At 46.8% G+C, this 19,689-nt stretch overlaps 1 protein-coding gene across 9 annotated transcripts in view; it reads right to left on the reverse strand.

The window, feature by feature from the left end:
* Nucleotides 1-17,287, reverse strand: part of Septin11 (septin 11) — an 82,840-nt gene extending 65,553 nt beyond the window's left edge. For 6 of the 9 annotated variants that reach the window (XM_075943280.1, XM_075943276.1, XM_075943274.1 and 3 more), the window contains exon 1: nucleotides 17,111-17,278. In XM_075943280.1, the coding sequence (XP_075799395.1) occupies nucleotides 17,111-17,137 (27 nt within the window). In that variant the 5' untranslated portion in view covers nucleotides 17,138-17,278. Of the gene's footprint in view, nucleotides 1-17,110 lie in introns of all 9 variants that reach the window. The other 3 variants (XM_075943279.1, XM_075943277.1, XM_075943273.1) reach the window with 1 other exon arrangement.
* Nucleotides 17,288-19,689: the final 2,402 nt, after the last annotated feature.

The following is a 19,689-nucleotide window of genomic DNA, read 5'->3' on the forward strand; positions in this document are numbered from 1 at the left end:
TCAAACCCATTGAGGAGGAAGGGAGCTGAACAGACACTCGGAAACAGATGGCCTGAGACTGGTCATGAACTAGCGACTGCCCTAGGTAGCAGGTTGGAAGGGTTTGCCACACCATCCCCAACTCTTGTAGATGTTTGAAATTTTCACTTTAATAAAAAGGTTGCAGCTATTATGGTAGCTCTTGGTTATAATCCGTATGCTTTCTATTTTCAAAAAAAAATCTTAGAGAAAGACCAAATTACAATTATATTTCCAGACTATACTCTTAAAGTGTTATACAATTTGGGAGCCACTAGCCCAATGTGGTTGTTTCAATATAAATTCATTAAAATTAAGCTGAATTAATGGGCCAAGAGATGGCTCAGCAGTTCACAGCCCTGGTTGCTCTTGCAGAGGACCTGGATTCCATTCCCAGCACCCACACGGTGGCTCACAACCCTCTGTCACTCCAGTTTCCAGGGTCCAATGCCCTTTGCTAACCTCTACCAGTACCAAGCAAGCCATGTGCACACATGCGCACGCAAGCAACACACTCCTCATAAATGAAATGGATAAATCTAATAAAAATAAACAATTTTTACATCAAGCTAAATTAAAATGAGTTCTGCAGCTATACTAGACCTATTTTAAGGGTACAATCGCCATCCGTACATGGCTGGTGACTGCCATGTTTGACAATCCAGTAGAGGAATACTTCCTCCATCACTGAAAGTCTTATCTACCACAGCTATTCCGCAGTTGAGGCTGGTATCCCCGCTATGGTAAGAGGGTTTAACCAACATGCAGGGCTCAGCCTTGAGAACATGGCTGGTTGCAGGGAGCATGTCTCAATCCTGTAGGCACTGGGTTGAGGGGAACACCTAACAAACCCACTTGCAAAGCTGTCGTGAAGGCAAACACTTACCTACTGAACTCCAACCACAGAAAAATGTGCAGTTACACAACTTCCATTAGGAAATCATTGGGATGTGGACAAGGAGTCTAGGCAGGGCGCACATGTGAGGCCCACATGCGAGGCCCACGTGCAACACCCATATGCAAGGTGCACAAACATCCTCAGAGTACGTGTAAATGGCTCCAGTTCAAGTCTGAGGAATGAAGGATCACACATCACAGCCTCCAATTGTCTCCACTACACCCTTTATTTTAGAATAGAACAATAACTTCCTACTTGCTTTACTTGCCATTGTTTTCTTTTTCTTCTTTTGAAGATAAGGCTATAGCTCAGGCAGGCCCCAAAGTTACTACAGAGCTGAAGATAACCTTGAACTCCTGACGCCCCCTGCCCTCCATTTCCCACGTGCCTGGAGCTGCCACTACACGTATTTCTTACACTGTGTTTGTTTGATTTCACTGTGCATGGAGCCGTGTTACAGGAGGACATTTCCGTAAAGCATATTCTGTATGCTGAGCTACTTGCTCTCTTTTTACTATTTATTTATTTTATGTGCATTGGTGTTCTGTCTGCATGCGCACTGCTGTTCTGTCTGCATGCACATTGGTTTTCTGTCTGCATGCATGTCTGTGTGAGGGGGTCAGATTCCCAGGTACTGGAATTACAGAGAGTTGTGAACTGTCACGTGGGTGCTTAGAACTGAACCCGGGTCCTCTGGAAGAAAAGCTAGAGCTCTTAACCACTGAGCCATCTCTCCAACCCCAAGCAACTTACTTTTTTAACACCTAAAGATTAAAGGGGTTGGAGAGATGGCTTTGCAGTTAATAGCTTGTACTACTCGTACAGAGGACCAGAGTTCGGTTCTCAACATTTATATGGGATGGCTCACGACAGTCCCTAGCTCAGGGGATCTAAGGTCTTCTTCTTGCCCCTTAGAGAACCTGGACTCAACTGCACATATCTATAATATCTAGAGAGAGAAAGAGAGACAGAGAGGGAGACATGGGGAAAGAGAGACAAAGAGAGGGAGGGGAGAGAGAGGAGAAGAGAGAGAGACAGAGAGAAAATTGGTCATTTAAAAATATATTCTGAAAGGATTAAGGATTCAACAATGACAGACTGGCCAGATGAACAGCCAGTGTGTGCCACTTGGGGAAATCAGAGTATTTGAATGAATGCAAAGACCCAGGAAAGTTAATAGTTCAGATTGTGGTCCTAGGTTTCATCTCCGCATAAGGAAACAGCTTCCCCTTCCCAGACAGACAGACTAGAGAAAATCTCAAAGGAAGCACTGAGAAGCCTTTGCCAGGCAGCTTCCCCTTCCCAGACAGACAGACTAGAGAAAATCTCAAAGGAAGCAGTGAGAAGCCTTAGCCAGGCAGGACACTGGAAGCCTAGAGTTCTAGTGTCTGGAGGCCATGGAGAACATGAAGACAGGATCCAGTGTTGAAGTCCAGCCTGGGCTAGCTGGCACTGTATCTCAAAGACAAAAGAAAACAAACAAAAACTAGAAGTAAAATAAAAACCAGTAATGCTGCCTTTACAAGATGAGGTTCTATTTCTGCATCGAGAATCCTAGCTTCCTCTACTCTGGGCTAAACTAAGAGAAGCCAACCAAACAGGATCCTTTTATCTCTAAATCTTTTATCAAAAATACAGCAATAAGCCAGGCGGTGGTGGCACATGCCTTTCTTTAATCCCAGCACTCAGGAGGCAGAGGCAGGTGGAGCTCTGTGGGTTTGAGGCCAGCCTGGTCTACAAGAGCTAGTTCCAGGATAGGCTCCAAAGCTACAGAGAAACCCTGTCTCGGAAAAAATAGATAGATAGATGATAGATAGATAGATAGATAGATAGATAGATAGATAGATAGATAATTATTTGTATTAGATAACCAAGTGCATCTGAACATAAGACAAACCATTCATTTCTCCTTTCTTATAATTTGTTTTTATTTCATGCACATTGATATTTTGCCTGCATGTATATCCATGTAAAGCTGTTGGATCCCAGAGTTACAAATAGTTGTAAGCTGCCATGTGGGTGAGTGCTCTTAACTGCTAAGCCATCACTCCAGACCCCCATAACCACTCATTTAAAAGCAAATGTTTCCCCCTATTTAGTCATGTGAGGAGAAGCCACACACAATGCAAACTAGCATATAGGAACAATAAGTTAAAAGGGATAGTTTTGTTAAATAAAAGTTCTTTTATCCAAAGGAACAGGATTGATCTTAAAAAGGAATTTAAAGATTAAGATATTATAAAAAAAATTAGTCATAGCCTAAATATTTGATTTCACCTCAAAACATCTAAATATTTGTGAGGGGCTTTTTTTGTTATTGTTTTGCTTTTTGACAAAGGGCCACGGCGTTTTCATCAGAGGAATTTGAACAAGTCTGCCTAGGTTGCAATTCCAGTACAGACACACAGACATTGTTGGCGATTTCATTTATTTTACTAAAAAAAAAAAATGTATTTTGTCAGGCATAACTGGTGCATGCCTTTCGTTAATCCCAGCACTGGAGGGGTAGATGCAAGTGAATCTGTTTGAATTCAAGGCCAACCTGGTCTACATAGTGAGTTCCTGAATAGCTAGGGCTATGTAGAGAGATCCAGTCTCCAAAATATGTATACACTTATATATAACATATTTACATATAACACACACATATATTTATCTATAACACATACATATATTTATAGACATAATTTATGTATGTGTGTCTGGGTAGGGGTATGTGTCTAGTGTAGGTGCTGGGAATTGGACCCCAGTCCTCCACAAGAGCAGATAGTGCTATTTAACCACTGAGCCTTCTCCCAAGATTCCAGACTCTGCTTAAACCCAATCTTTTCCTCCATCTTTTTGACAAGTATCTTACCTATATAAAACTCACGAGTTCTATTTTAGTAAAATTCTTACCCTGATGAATCTCTCCAGCACCTCTAATTTAGAAGCAAGTCGATTTTCACACTTATATTTCATAGACTCACTGAACATGAAATTAAACCACGCACGTCTGATGACTTCTACACTTGGCATGAGCGGGTTTAAAAACAGACAACTGGTCCACCCGGCACACAACTGAAAGGACAGAGCCGCCGCACCTGTTGCCCGCGGCTGAACAACTGCCGCAACTAGCGTGCTGGTCAGAGCCAGCTGGCATAAGCTGGCTGCCCGAGTGTTCTGAGGAGAGGGTGGGCAGTGCAAAACAGCCAGCAGAGTCGGAAAACATTCTCTTCTGAGTCTGACACACTGCCGGTCCCTGTGTGTGCCCCTTCTAGCCCAGCCTTAAACCCGAAGAATATTCCCAAAAGGACAGCCTAAGAAAGCTCTTGGTTCGTTTTCAATTACTGCTCAAATTCCATAATAAAAAAAAAAGGAAAATAAAATAAGCCCCCCCCTTCTGATTACAGGAGACAAATCCCCACGTTCATCCAAGAGCAAGAGCTGAACGCCAATGATTACAGTACAAGACCCTCCAAGTCACGGAAGCTGGGCATCCTTGAGGCTCAGCCTGGTCTCATCAGAAACACTGTACACTTGCCAAGAGTCCAGAAGACAGGGCTAGAATCGCAGAAGGGTCTCAGCTACCACACTGGTTGAGGAAGCCTGTCAGAAGGAGTTAAGGCATGAGGTAGGAATGACAAGTCTGCACAGCTCACCCAGCCCTGAAACCAAGGACCAAGGACGGACCTTGGATCTGGTGTGGATGGAGTAGGAAAGTGAGAAGGAATGTGGTTTGGGTTTCTTCCTTCTTGCCTGGGGTCAGCTGGGGCACAAGGGCTGTTGACTTACAGAACAGGAAACAGGAAAAGCCAGTGAAGAATAAGAACAGCTCTTCAAGAAGGAGAAGGATTTCCAGCATGGATGAGGAAGGGCCTCATGAACGCACGCACGCACGCACACTGCCTGAGGGCTGCTGAAGGCCAGTCATTTTTCTATTCTTCAGGAGCAAAGCTGATAGTGAGTGTGCACGCCTCTGTAAACAGCCTCCCTCACACCGGTGCTCATACAAGCAAGCTTAATTAAACTCAGAGGGTTAATTTTTTTAAGACATGAAAGCAGGAAGGTGACTTGATGAAAAGAAGAGGGATTCCAGGAGTAGGAGGGGATGAGAGACACTAATGAAGGGGGTGAATAAATATCATCAAAATATATTATATAGATATATGAAATTATCAAAGAATACATTTAATTTTTTTTAAAGAGAGAGAGATCTGACAATATTTTGCAACATTGCCAGCTCCTCTAAATGCCTACATGAACCCTACCAGAGAATGTCAAAAAGTCGTCATCATCCACGACATCTTGAAACGGGGGTCGGGGAGAGGAAGTTGAGACAGGGTTTCTCTGTAGCTTTGGAGACTGTCCTGGAACTAGCTCTTGTAGACCAGGCTGGCCTTGAATTCTCTGTATCACCAGTTGCAAGTCTCGGGGAACACGGTGGAAAGGAAGATGAAGAGACTATATAAGCCAGAAGGGCAGAAGTGTTGTGGACCACTGTCTCCCAAGTATGGCGTGGACATTGCACATACAAGTACGGCATGGCCACTGTACATATAAATTCACAGTGGCTGTGATCACCTGCATACAATGGGGCCCTCCATACACTGTCAAGTGGGTAGGAGGGGCTCAGAAGGCCTCACCTCTGAGGACTGACAGCCCGTTAATTACTGATGGGAGCTGATGGGAGACGGAGATACTTTCTTCAACAATGTAGCCAAAGGTTGGGTGCCCAGGCAACATGGTGTAAACAGCTTCTCACTGTGCTTATGAGCAAATTTAATGAAACTCATTGGTCATCAAAAAAAACAAAAACAAAAGAATTGGTTGGCCAATACAAAGTGGCCAGTCCTAAAACCATAATATATATATGTGCATACATAAACACATATATGTAAAACTAATAATCAGAGGAGGCTATCAATTTATGGGGAGGCAGAGGTTTATGGGGAGGCAGAGGCACTTGGAAGGCCTGGGAGGAAGGGGAAAGTTACATAATCACATTTTAATTAGCAATAATATCAAAATAAAAAATTTTTAAACTAAAAAAGAATTTTTGAAAAAGTAAAAAAAGATGTGAAAGTAGAAGAGAATGGATGGGGAATAAATGGGGTTCGCAGGAGTTGGAGGAGGGTAAGAAGGGTAACGGGGGTGACGACGATCCAATACATTACACACATGCACGAAAATGTCGTAATTCAACACATTACTATGTATAGCTAACATATGCTAAATAAAACGTTTTTTTTTTAAAAAAAAGCCCATTTCAGTTGCAGATCCTCAACCACACAGTTAAAAGCCAGTTCTAAAGCTGCAACTGCAGACAGCGAAGTAATTAGTCATTTCGATGGCTGAAACCTTACTGTCTGCCTTACAACCAGAAAATGCCGAGGAATTTTAGCTTCACAAAGAGGCAAATCTGACGAGCAACAATTAGAAAACTTTCTTAGAGGGTTCAGAGATGACTGTGTGCCTAATTACAAACTCTGCAACCATCATTCCCTCGGGGAGAGGTGACTAAGAGGCTGAGGTGGGATGGAAAGAGCCGGAAAACAAAGAGATAGGGAACTAACAGGCAAACACACTAATCCAAGGTAGGTTCGGGCCCCAGGCCATTGGGGCACACACAAGCCAAAGGGAACCAAGATGGGCGGAGAGATGCTAATTAACGCAGGCAGAAGGAGAGCGTTGCAGAAGGTGACGCCTGTTGTGTGACCTTTCTAAGAAACTCTCCAGGATTTCAGAAACAGCTGCCTGGCCCAAGTAAAGAGATCATTTGAGCAATTATCCTAAAAACTCTTGGGCAAACAAACTAATCCAGGGCCTTAATATTGCTCAATCTTGAGACTTGCCTCACAGCAAGGAATTCAGGCCTGGTATTGTCCACCTGAGGCAAAGCTCGTGACCAGGACGGTCAGAGGTCCTGTCAGAGGGAGCCACTACTGTCCCTGTCCTCACTGGACAGGGTCACGCTGCCTTCTGAACGTTTGTTTGACCCATAGGTTAGTGCTGCTCTCAGCTTTAGTCAGACAAGTTTCTGTTTGCAGTAAATTAATACAGAGACCCAGAACTCTTCAAAGGGCTAAGAAGTCATTGATGAGAGCTCAGCCCTGAGAGGAGGCATCTCTATCACTCACCCCAAATCCTGGGAAAGACTGCAGAAGACAGGAGAGAGGATGGGAGAGCGGGAAGAGAAAGAGACATTCTGACACTGTCTTCTTAACAGACATGGCTGTGGTATTCATGAGCTCACAAGATAAGCATCCTGCTACACATCACAGGGATGAATTACATGAGTCCGATCTTTATGCTGTGTTTTATTCCGAGAGCCGGCGATCAGAGCGGGCTGAATTAGAACCCTAAAGATCTATTTGTCTTCTATCTTATCCTTAGCCAGCAAATTATACAGAGAGGAAAACAAAGGCGCTCAATCATTCCAAATTGGACTAACAGGAAATGAAATTTACCTGAAATAGGTAAATCCAGTCTTAAATGAACGCTACCCATTCCCAAGTAAGCACATCTAACCTGAGAACTCGGGAGTTCCACTCCGAAGATCTGCAAGTGAAAATCCCAAAGAACTCTCCGATACACTCTCTTCTTTTCAGAGGCTACTTTTTACAAAAGTTTGATGCCTGCCCTCCATGAAATGGTGGTAAAAACCTAGGAAATGCTCAATTTGTTTGAGCATTTTGTTTGTTTGTTTTTCTAGATAGGGCTTCTTTGTGTAACCTGAGCTGTCCTGGAACTCCCTCCTTCTGTAGACCAAGCTGGGCTCAAAGTCACAGAGACTGCTGGGCTGAAAGTCACAGAGACTGCTTGTCTCTGCCTCCTGAGCGCTGGGATTAAAGGCAGGTGCCATCACTACCCAGCACTTGAGGATCATATTATCATCCCAGGTAGCCTGCTTTTATAAAACATTCAGATTCCTTTACTACATGAAGTCAAAGAGCTCCCCAGACAGGAACATATGTGATGTCATCCAGGTTTCCTTAAAAGGCAAGGACCTGAGAGAGTTGTTTGGTGGGATGCGGTAGAACCTGAGTACAGACTAGACACAGTGAAACACAGAAGGAGGAGAAGCTAGTGGACAATGACTGAGAAGCTAATGGCCCCTGCAGACTGAGGCTCATGAGGAAGCCTCGGAAGGTCGGTATCCTGTACCTCAGAGTTGTCCAACTTACTGGCTGAAGTGAGTCTCAAACCACCACCTTCCGTGCCCTCGGTCATGGATTCCCGTTGGGACAGCCATCCTTTGTGCATCCAGATGTGCACATTGGCAGGAAAGCTAAGCCTGAGCTCATCAGCACAGCTGTGACTCTCATCTACCTGAGATTCACATAGCACCAGACCAAAGGAAGCCGTGTGGAGGTAGGGTCCACACGTGAGTTAAATGCAAGTATTAGGCAGCACACTTGCAGAATGAGATTTCACTTCTTCAGCCAATGTTGATAGGGAAGGTAGGTACACAACAGACATGTCCCTCACTCTGACACCCAGACTAAGGATACATGACCATGCCCAAGAGCTGCTCCAACGCACTGCCAATGTGATGAGGGCCTGCTTGCTTCTTACCATTCATATCAATATCTGATAATCCCTTGTTATTTATTTACAGATTTATTTATTCATTTGCTTATGAGATTTCTTTTTTTTTTTTTTTTGGAATGGGCTCATTCTGTAGCTCAGGCTGGCCTCGAACTCACAATAATTCTGCTGCCTCATTTTCCAGAGAGCTAGGATCAGAGGTACACTACCACCCCAACTATTCATTTACAAAAAGATACTGTAAATGGGATGATACAATGTTGCAGTCAGTCACTAGTGTGGGAATTCAAAGAAGAAACTGGCCAAAGCCCACATACAATGGGAGGTTTATGATGAGAGCTGGAATGCTTACTACATGATTCAAAGGTGTGCTAACTAGAAGACGGGGGGCTATACCCTTCCAAGGCTCAGTTCCCGCTAAAGTGAGGAGTTGGCAGTCTTAAGTTTGAACCCCGCCGTCAGCACAAAGCTGTTACTACCTCAACATTCACTGTCCCCTGCCCCCCACCAACCAGGTCTTATAGTAGACCATCAAGGTATCGCTGTAAGCATGGTTGAGGAAGCCAAATCTTTTTTTTTTTTTTTGATTGTATTGAACTATACATTGCTAAATCTTCTCATAAAGGACTGTTGCTAGTCTACAAAGGAGATGAGTAACTTGCCTGAGGTCACAGAGGTTGGCACACCCTGCTGGAGCATCCTGGTTTCAGAGACTGCAGCTGTCCCCCCAAATGCTGAGAGGCTGCCCCTCTCTCAGCAGAGGGAGGCAAGGAGAGGAAGTGAGACATCTGCATTTAGGACAGGCCGGCTGGGAACGGGCTGCTTTGGATGCCTCCCAAGGGAAATGATTCTGTCAAGCAGCTGGAAATCCTAATGGCCTCACAGCTATTTCCCATCGAGTAAAGTCCCAAGCTGAGGCAGCCAGCAAGCAGTACAGAAGGTCTTTCGGAAGGTCACCACATTGCTGGGCGATGAAGCCACTGGAAGCTCATCGCGGAGAACAACAGACGCCATCACTGTGTGCCCTCAGTTCGCTCCGGCTGTTCCTCCTTCTTTAGCTTTCCTTACTCCTTCGCCATCATCGCACCATGACAAGCTGTGATCAGAACAGGCTGAGGAGAGTGAGGACAATCACTAAAGACCAATCTTTTTTTTTTAAGGCTCTGAATTCAATTCAAGAATCCTGAAAGAAGTCGGGCGGTGGTGGTGCACGCCTTTAATCCCAGCACTCGGGAGGCAGAGGCAGGCGGATCTCTGTGAGTTTGAGACCAGCCTGGTCTACAAGAGCTAGTTCCAGGACAGGCTCCAAAACCACAGAGAAACCCTGTTTCGGGAAAAAAAAAAAAAGAGAAACTAAAACAAAGAAAAAAAAGAATCCTGAATGAACAATGAACCTTTGCTGAGTAAATCTCTCTCTCTCTCTCTCTCTCTCTCTCTCTCTCTCTCCTCTCTCTCTCTCTCTCTCTCTCACACACACACACACACACACACACACACACACACACACATCCCTACTAATAATAAGGACCCTTGGCTTCACGATGATCCAGAAGATTCAGTGCATAGCACACTATGGTCAATTGTCATTCAAAATACTTGCTGCTTCTCCCTGAAGGACCAACCTCCCATCCTATGGCTCGCAAGCTTGGCCAAGTAACTTCCAGGGCTACTCTTTACCAGACCATTATTCATCCTCATCCTGATGAGTTTGGGATGATCATTATTTTAGCCAATGAGATCCAAGGGCAAGTGACCCATCAAAGGCAGCTCAGGAGCCAGGATCTTTCTGCTCTGCCACCAGACACACAAGCCTGGGTTGGGTGCTGGAGTCAAAACAGACCAGCCCTCAAAGATGTAACTGGTAAGAACTTTCAATGAGAAATAACTCTTTGCTATGTAAACCACCAAACCTCAGTCATTTTATTACGTCAACACACTTTAACCTAATGGATACAGATGGTAAGCCTGTGTGCATATTGATCTAAGAGCTTTGGTTCCTTGTATGGCTCAAATGTCAAAATGTCACCCACAGGTTCACATATTTGAACACCTGGTTTCAAATTGGTGGCACTATTTTGGGGAGACTGTGTAAGCTTTCAGAGGTGGGGCCTAGCTGAGGAAGTGGCCTTGAGGGTTGTTACAGCCTCACTCCACTTCCAGGCTCAGAATCTCTGGCTCCTGGTCCTCCAAAATGTGAACAGGATGCCATGGAGCTGGCCACCACCATCCCTTCGGCAACAGGACAGTCTACAGCCCCTCAAACCTTGAGCAAAAGGCAACCCTTCCTCCCATCACTTCTTGTCCACAGCAATTGCAAAAAGAACCGTCCCATCCCAAAGCTTTACCCACCAACGAGCTGCCTCAAACCAGGTGAATGATGGCTCATGCCTCATTTTCCTGTGTAAGTTACTTCTCACTTGTCTCTCATACACACACTCTGTGGGTTGTATATTCTGAGAATAGGGGTATAATTGTTTCAACAGAAATTTGAATAAACTAAAAAAAAAAATCAAGATGCTACCAGACACGGTGACACAGATTGTGATGCCAGGACATGGAGACAGAAGCAGGAGAATTGTGAATTCTGAGACCACCCTGTGCTACTTAGCACTTACACACCTAGTTCAAGGTCAGTAAGACCCTGTCTCAAAAAACCAAAATCAAGATTCTGAACAAGTTCCTCATTCACAAAGACTTTTGAAGGCTGCTTTTTTTCTAAATTTCAAAATCAAGCCAAAACAAATTCAGTGGACACTCTTAATGAGATTCACAAATGTATATGGTATAAAAATACACAAATGAGATGGGTATTAAAATTTAAGGGAAGGTTGGTCTTTAATACAAACTCCTATTCTCATAGGATCCAGTGGGCTTTGAGATCCTTTTTCTGCTAATCCCAGTTGCAGCTAAAGTTCCCGGATCTTCAGGTTTCTCCTCTAAGGGCTTGGTGTGAATCCTTTCTCACGCCTCCTCGACAGAACCTGACCCTGAGGAATTAGTAGTCTGCTCATTTTCAGTGTCTTCCATCCACCAATCCAAGACTAAGAATAGTTTAGGCTGGGAGCAAGGCATGAATAGGATATAAAGTATCCAGAGAGTAGCAACAGCGAAGCCATGTCTACATAAAAACACCTGCACGACTTGTACCTCCTGCCTCATGTCAGTCCACTCCTCACCAACCCTGAACGCTAACAGCTGAGCTACACTAGATTGCTTCAAAAGGCTCTCTCTCCCTTCCAGAGATCACTGTACACACCGTTTATCCACGCGTGTCATTATAACTTATTACAAGCTTATTGACACTTGTCCGTGGCCACCTTGGACTTGATTTCCTCGCTCAGTCCTGCTGTCAGGAAAACAATGCCACCAGAGTTACAGGACTGGAGCCCTAACAGGCTCGGCTCAGCTACTTGGGCCAATACCTCAATTAAAGAAACAAACCACAGTAAGACATAGGGACTATGTGTGAATCACCGCAACAATCTCGGCGCTTGCGCACAAAAAGTGAGAGAGAGCACCGCCTGATAAAATAGATAAAATATTGCAGAAAAATATGACTGTTTTCAATTTCTAAGAAAATTATAAATTCTTCCCCAAGCAATGCTACTTATCAAAAGAAGTAAGCTAAGTTTCATACTAATTTCCTTTTGCACAACAGAAAAACAACAAAGCTTTGTGTGTTTGTTTTGAACAGAAGTCCTACTCATAGGGCCCAAAGTTACCTTCTTGGAGGATGACTCCTTCCTGCTTTTTCGAGCCTGCTCCCTCGCTCGACACACCGCACTCCATCACACGGGGCCACAGTTCCAAGAGTGCACAGACAGCGTCTGCACTCATGACTTCTGGTATCACTGGGCTTGAGTGCCGTGCTCCCATTCACGGGTACTGACACTAGAGAAGTTAACATTCGACTACAGTCACACCAGGGAACACACTCCTGATTTCTAAGTCAGGCCAGGGCTGAAACAAAGCAAATTTTATTTCTGATCACCCAGCAAATTCTTTTTCGAATCCTGCCTGTGTAACCTTAGCCCGTGTATTGTTTCTGTGTTCAACAGAAGCGGCATTGACGGACTGCCAGCAGCGCTGAGTGGGTCAGGAGAGGTATTGTTTAGTTGGAAGAGTTTTCTGTCAATCTAGATGTAAAAGACAAGGAGGGTAGCAGTTAAATTATAAAGTAGGGCCCCTTGGGAAAAAGGATAAAAGTTTTAGATTCACTTAGTCTTACACAATGGTTCAGCTTTGCTGACCCCAACTGTGACAGGTATAACCAGACCACAAGAGACAAGTCCCAGTTGGGGGAAGAAAGTCTAAATGCAGCCTCTCTTCTCCCTGAAACAAATTAAGATCCCATAAAGAAAAGAAACTGAAGCCCGCTCCGAGTGGCATCTTCAATGGGGGGAAATGCTTAGTGCTTTGGCAATCAATCAAAGCCGCCTCTCCAAATCGTGGCAACATGGAGTCCCACCGTCATTCATCCCTTTGTCCTGGCCGAGACACACAGTGGCCCATGCCCAACACTAAGCATCCAGTGTAAAAGCGTTTAGATGGTCAGGCTGGGCCAGGCACAGTTTGGTTTCTAATTAGCAGTTTAAGCAAGATGGGTTAGGCTTGGGGAAATAAACCTCCAGAAGTTGGTGGAAGGCCGTCACCTGACAGCGGTGGGCATGTTCCTTCTCTGACTGGATTCCTGAGTCCCACTTCCACTGTGGTATGGACACATTGCTAAAGATCATTTAAAAGATTTCTTTTAAAGAAATTAACTGGTTTCCAAGCAGTTTTAGAAGAAGCTTTACTGCACTTAAAATGTTCTTCTAACTCTTAATTGTTGACACTTTTTGGTCCTCACCGTACAAAGCTCCCATCACCCGCTAAAGCGTTATGATGGTTTAGAAAACTCCCCAGCCAAAGTCCACGCTTTGTATAGATGCCTCTTCCCTGGCTCTTCTCAATCCATCAATCATCCATCAATCATCAATCGTTCACCACAGGCATCAATCCCGAGTCCTCCATCTGCCCTCACATTTTCAAATCTCAGTAATGTCAACTTAGAACAAAAGGGAACAGCACGCCATTGTCCCTACTTCCTCACACAAGAAAACCCCCACCTCCTGAGGAGACAACCCCCACGTCTTGGAGAGAGGCAGTATCTTTAAAGCTTTCTGAAGTGATTCAGAGAAAAAAACGCCACCTGATCCCTAATAAGCATATACTTCCTTTCTCCCCAGTTTACAAATCCCATGTCACTTTAATACACAGGGATTTCTGAGCCTTTTAAAAATGAATAAATACAAATAAGTAACTGCTGCAAGGAAGAAGGGAGTTTATTCTCCGCAGCTGTACCCCGAACTCCAGGGACAGAGACCAGCAGGAAGCAGGCGCTCAAACGTGTAGTATCAAATGGGCAAACAAGTAATTTGGTTTTCCATTTCTTTCAGCTCAATGGATGAAAGGGCAATTAAACAAATTCCTTAAAGGCTGTCATATGCCATATCCACTGGAAAAGTTAAAACAGAGCTTTAGCTAGGGGAAAAAGAGAGGCAATATTTCTGCACTGGGGCAGAAACCATTTCACTCCTAAAGTTCTTCCCAGGTCCCAGACACTGTAACACAGATGACCTAAAAGAGAGCACATGCATCTACACAAGGCCTGGTTCCCAGGCAGAGTAATCACCATGCCTTGTTCAGAATCAACAGCTGCTTTGGGATGTGGACGCAAAATCCCTAATCCATCCAAAATGGAGCCATGGCCTTAGGAGAGAAGCCCTCCTGCTACCCTAGGTGCGCTCTGGAAACAGCACATGTGGGGTCTTCTCAGGGCCAAAGCCTGGGGCCAGTGGGCAAAGGAATGCAGATTAAAAATGGAAGAGCATCCCATCCAACTATGGCCTTTGCTCCGTCACCAAGAGCACATCTCTCTACCTAAGACACGTGTGAATTTAACCCGGAAATTTAAGCAGTTGGAACTGAATATACACATTCCATAATATAGACAACACAGTATTTGAAGGACAGGGCAGGTAGCTCAGCGGTAGACCATAAGCACAGGGACCTGGACTTAATACTCAGAATGTAAAACCACGCAAAAAACAGGCCCTCATACAAGTGTCTCTGTTCATTAAAACTCAATTGTCATCTACTGCAAATGTCACACTAGACTATCTAAAACCAAGAGCGACTTACTAAAAGTCATTCTTCTCTCTGGACAGGAATGGTGGTTTGTACAGGCAGGAGAAAGTTTTGTTTTCCTCAACTCTTTTTAAAATGTTTTAATAAATTCTAAAGAAGTAAGGCAATTCCACTTGTGAATAAGTCCACTTCGGGGTGGCTCTCTCCCTTCTCACCCCTTTCCCTTCTTTTGTCCAAACCCCAGGGCAGATAAAGGGACTGGGGAGGTTGAAAATTTCAACACCAGAGATACAGCACAGCCAGCTCGGAGCTGGGTTCGGAGACCTTTCTGCAACGCTGGCGCTGCTCTGCTGAAGATCTGCAAAGGAAGTTTCAGAGGCCACACTCAAAAGATCCCCCAGGGCAAACAGTCCAACTAGCCCATGCAAATGTGTCACACTTTCTCAGTAGCCTCCGAAGGGGCTATTCAGCTTCCTAGTTCTTTCCAGATCACACTTACAACTGGGGGTGGGGTGTCTTGTTTTTAAGTTTGAAGGAATTTGATCTTAATTCCAGTGACAACACAGGATATGCATAAGAAGCCGCCTTTTCTGTATACCCATACTTTATTATCTGAATGCGAGGTCTTACCCGAGAACTCTGTAGGATTAAGTCCACATACGGCTGGCAGACCCTGTGTTGGATATGATTACAGCCACACAACTAAATCTCAAAGCCACATATTGTTCCTATTTAACTGACATATATGAACCTACTAATTTATTGGAAATGTGCAACAAATTATTTCTTCCACCTCCCCCAACCCTCAAGAATGCACCCGCAATAAGTGTTGCTGAAAAAGACACCCCCTACACAGGATACTTGCATTCCCAGACGCTTGCTGATGCATCTAAAACATATATTGTTATTTTAGTCCTTTGAATCTGTGCCCTGAAAATAAATGTGGCGAGGGCAAGATTTAACCTTGGTTTCTAAAGAGATCAGCCCAGAGACTATGCAAATTCCCTCAGTAATGACTGCCTAGAACCAATTAACAAGGGCATAATTTGTATAAAGAGGAAGACAAAATTCTTAATACTATGTCATGAAACAGAGTTCAGAAGACATAAAAGATCCACGCTATGTCATGTAATAGAGTTCGAAAGGCCTAAAAGACCCACAGGAACACTTAGCAATGACCAAGGCACATTCTCTCACCGTGGAAAGTCTTTCAAAGCACCTCAAACAGCAGAAAAAGCAATTGAACCACCAAATGGAGGTAGGTGTTGCAAAGGGTGACCCCCCCATGAACTTCCTGCAGGGCTGAGACTCCTTAGGGGTGCAGAGAGGCGCAGAGAGGGGGGAGCCAAGAGTCTGAGCATCTGGGTTTCGTAGCTTTCAGCTTCTACCTAAGACTTTTCTCTATATCTGCAAATTGTCAGGCCACCACCTGCAGCAAGCTACAAAGTTCGAAAGGGAAGAAAAAGAAGATGGGGTACTAGACCGGGAAGGACCACACGGGAGGCGCCCCAAGGGCAGACCAGGCAAAAGTGGGCTAAGATCGTCGACAAAGAAAATGAGAAAAAGAAAAGAGGACTCCGCCTTTCCCACTGGGCTGGGCTCCTTTCAATAAAAAGGAAAGGCCGCCGCCACCGCCCCTTCCCTCCCTTTCACCCAAGGCTGGGAACAAGACCCTGAACTACATCCTCAAAGTACCACTGGGTCTGGCTGGCTCCAGAGTTGCACATACTCCAAGAGGCGCGGCCCGTGGCGTGTACCCCGGCCCAGAGTCCGGATAGGAGCATCCCCTCCCTGCCTTCGGGTGCTGGGGCACTCCTCCTCCAAGCACCCACCCTTCCTCTTCCTCGAGCCCCGCATTCACTACCGCCGCCCCCGGCCTGCCAGCCACAGAGTATTTCAGGACTTCCACCCACCCCGAAAGGGAGCCCTTTGAAAACTTTGTGTGTGTCTAGGGCTTTGTCCACATCCTGGGCAGGGCCGGGTCACCCGGGTGGGCTCCAGAGGGTGTCCGGAATTTCACAGTACACCGGGGGTAAGACCACGGAAATCCCACCTCTTGGACCCGCTTCTACAGCCGTGTGACACAGCGCTTCGGCTCCCAATTCCCGTGCCCCGATCGCCCCCGGGGCGCGGGAGAACCACGAGGAAACCCTCCGCAGCCGGCGCCTTCCTCCACGATCAGCAGCCGAGCGGCGTGCGCCGGGAGAGGGAGGTAGCTGGGGAAAGCAGCGGCTCAAGCTATCCCTTTAAAGGGCGCCTCGCAGAGGGGTCTTTTTTTTCCTCCCGCATCCCCGAAATAGGGGCGCGCCAAGAAGATCCACTGTTGCATCAGGTAGGCTCTGAGCCTGCCGGCTCCCCAAGCTCCCCTCCGCCCCAGATGCGCGCCTAAATGCATGCACACACCCACAGCCCCAGCAGCCACCACCCAGAGCCCCCTTCTGGTTCCCGCAAGTCTCCACCCGCACGCGCCCCAAAGCGGAGCCCACCCGGCGCCACAGGATCAGCACGCTGGGGAAGCGAGGCCCCGGCACTCACGCTCGGTCTCCCCACGGCCACGGCCATCGCGACTGCGACTCCGGCTGTGCCCGGCTGCTCTCCGCCGACACAGGCTGCTGCTGCTGGCGCCCGGGTTCCCGCTGGCCTCCCCCGCGCCTCCCTCGCGACTGCGCCCTGCTCGCACCCAGCTCCCGCGCGCCTCCAGCCTCATCTGCTGGCCCGCGCCGCCCCGCCCGCTTTATTCCAGCAACATGGCCTCCCGCCTGGACGCGACCATTGGCTGCCTCGGGACGGGGGTGTAGGGAGCTTCCCCGCCCCAGCCAAGCGATCGAATGCAGTGGGCATGCCATGATCCTGGACAGCTGGCAGGAAGAGAACGTCTAGAATGAGTCACCTTCCCTTCTGTGACTTTCTACTGTGCCACTAGGGTGTCCCGAGCCTGGCCTCTGCCTGCCTCCCCCCACCGCAACACGTGCTGGAGTCCGGGTAAAAACCTAGGCGCGGAGGTCCCAACCCTGGGCTGCCACGCGCTGAGCGGAGCCGGCACCTGGAGCTGCTATCGGGTGGGGCAGGGAAGCTAGGGGACTACCGGGAGCAGGGGCTGGATATGGAGGAAAGTTGCTCGGGTGACACGCCGCACCCGGTGGAACCCGCTTAGAAGGTGTAGTGGGCAATCCACTAGGGCAGAGCGTGCCCCACAAGGAAAGAATTGCCCGTCTGCTGGGCTTCCCATCAGAAAGGAGACTAAACCAGCTGCTGGAAGCCGTCGCTGTAGCGTGGGGACCGCTTTTGGAGAGGAAGAAGCTGTAGTAGTTGGTGCCGTGAACGACCCAACCTTCGGCTGCTGAAGATAGGAGAAAAACTCCGGTGCCCGCTGGAGAATTTAGGTCGTTGTGGGATTGCTCCAGAGCGTTTTCCACGGTCTCACTGGAGAGGTCGCTGGTGCGGAGAGGTCAGCCGACGTCATTAGATCCCCGGAGACAGACTCAATGACCCAGGGGCCGGAGTCATTGCATGCTCAATCCTGGCTGCCAGGTGTGGAGCGAAGGAAAGGCGCAAAGCGGTTGACAAGTGGGTGCGACCCAGCGGCGCGTGGGACTGGGTAGCTCCTCCACCATCAGGAAGGATTATTCCAACAGATGGATCATTAGTGTCAGGGTGGCAGGCGATTATGATGGGTCCTTGTGCATGCATCTGACATAGGCTTAGGCTAAACAGTGAGAGGTGTCATGTTCTGTACATTCTGCGGGGAACCTATGACCACAAGAGGCTAGCTACTTGGTTGAGGAAACCAGGTGGGTTGAGGCACTGGGAAAGAGGCACTGAAGGGCTGTCTGTATTCAACCCACGTGCATGCGCCCTCAAGGGAAACCAGGTCTGTTAACAAGCTGCCTCTTTGAACTGGGCACCTCAGAGTCTGACCTGAGACTTCAAACATCTAAGTTTCAGAAGGGCGTAAGTGTACCTCTCCTGTGCCACCCACTGTGGGCTGCAGGATTCAGACGCCCTGCCCAGCCTTCGGCTGAGGATGAGTGGCCCTGCGGCGCTGGCTCGCCAGTGGCCAATCTGATGCTGGGCTGCTCTGATAGGTGGGTGAATCCCACCCTTAGCAAAGGAACCTAGAGAAGAGTATGACGAAGGAAGGGTGGGGGCTCTGACATAAGGCCTGCACTAACTTCTGTTTTGATCGCTTTCTGTTCTATAGACATCAAATCTTTTGAGAATGGGGACCTCATTTACGCCAAACAAACACAGTACGCAAAACCCTGTCAGGGTTGTAAGATATCACATGGGTGGGTGCCGTGCAAGGATGCTCAAAAGCAAGAATTCCTTTCTTCTGACTCTAATGGCTTCTTGCTCTTTGGTCGAGGTGGGGGTATCAGGGCTGGTGGATGTATAGTTTCTCATCCAAACTTTAAACGTCTAAGATTAAAAAAGGGAGGCTCGTGCTGTGTATAACTTCATATGGCAACAAGCAGGATATGACTGACTGGCATCCTAGCCATTGCTGCAAATGAACCAGGCAGTTGAGAGGTTGCCATAGTAATACAGATGAACTCAGCCTAAGAGTATGTCTTTGTCTTCTGGCATCTAGCACACACGTACAGTAGTAGCATCTGAGCCAAACAACTGCCATCTTGGGGCATTCAGCTGTGCCTGTTTGCAAAAGACCATCCCAGCTGCGCCTGTTGACTGTTTGTATCCCCTCATGGTATCCAGCCACCCACTACCATGTTTTCTGTGTACCTCTGCCTTAACTGCACTCGGATTTTTTGGAAGGGTTAGAGTGTATAGGATGGAAAGATTAGGAGAGAGGGAATCAATCTTTTGGAAAGCCTTTATGGGTGATGTCCTTTGTCAGTATGGCCTCAAGGAAGAAAGCACCTCCCTCCAGTAAGCACCTCCCTTCACCTTTGGTCTAGGGAAGCCCAATAAACTCATTGGTTCCCAGAGTGAACTTTGGTAGAATGGGGCCTCAGTTTATCTCTGGACCTTAGGTAGATGTTGTTAGCATCTCTCCCTTTAAAAGAATTTGAGCAACACGACAACACTCAGTAAAGTTGAATGATCAATAAATATTTACATAGTCTATAAATGTTGAGTCACGTTTGGATGGA

Source organism: Microtus pennsylvanicus, chromosome 12 (assembly GCF_037038515.1).
Source record: "Microtus pennsylvanicus isolate mMicPen1 chromosome 12, mMicPen1.hap1, whole genome shotgun sequence".
In the NCBI taxonomy this organism is placed as follows: Eukaryota; Metazoa; Chordata; class Mammalia; order Rodentia; family Cricetidae; genus Microtus; species Microtus pennsylvanicus.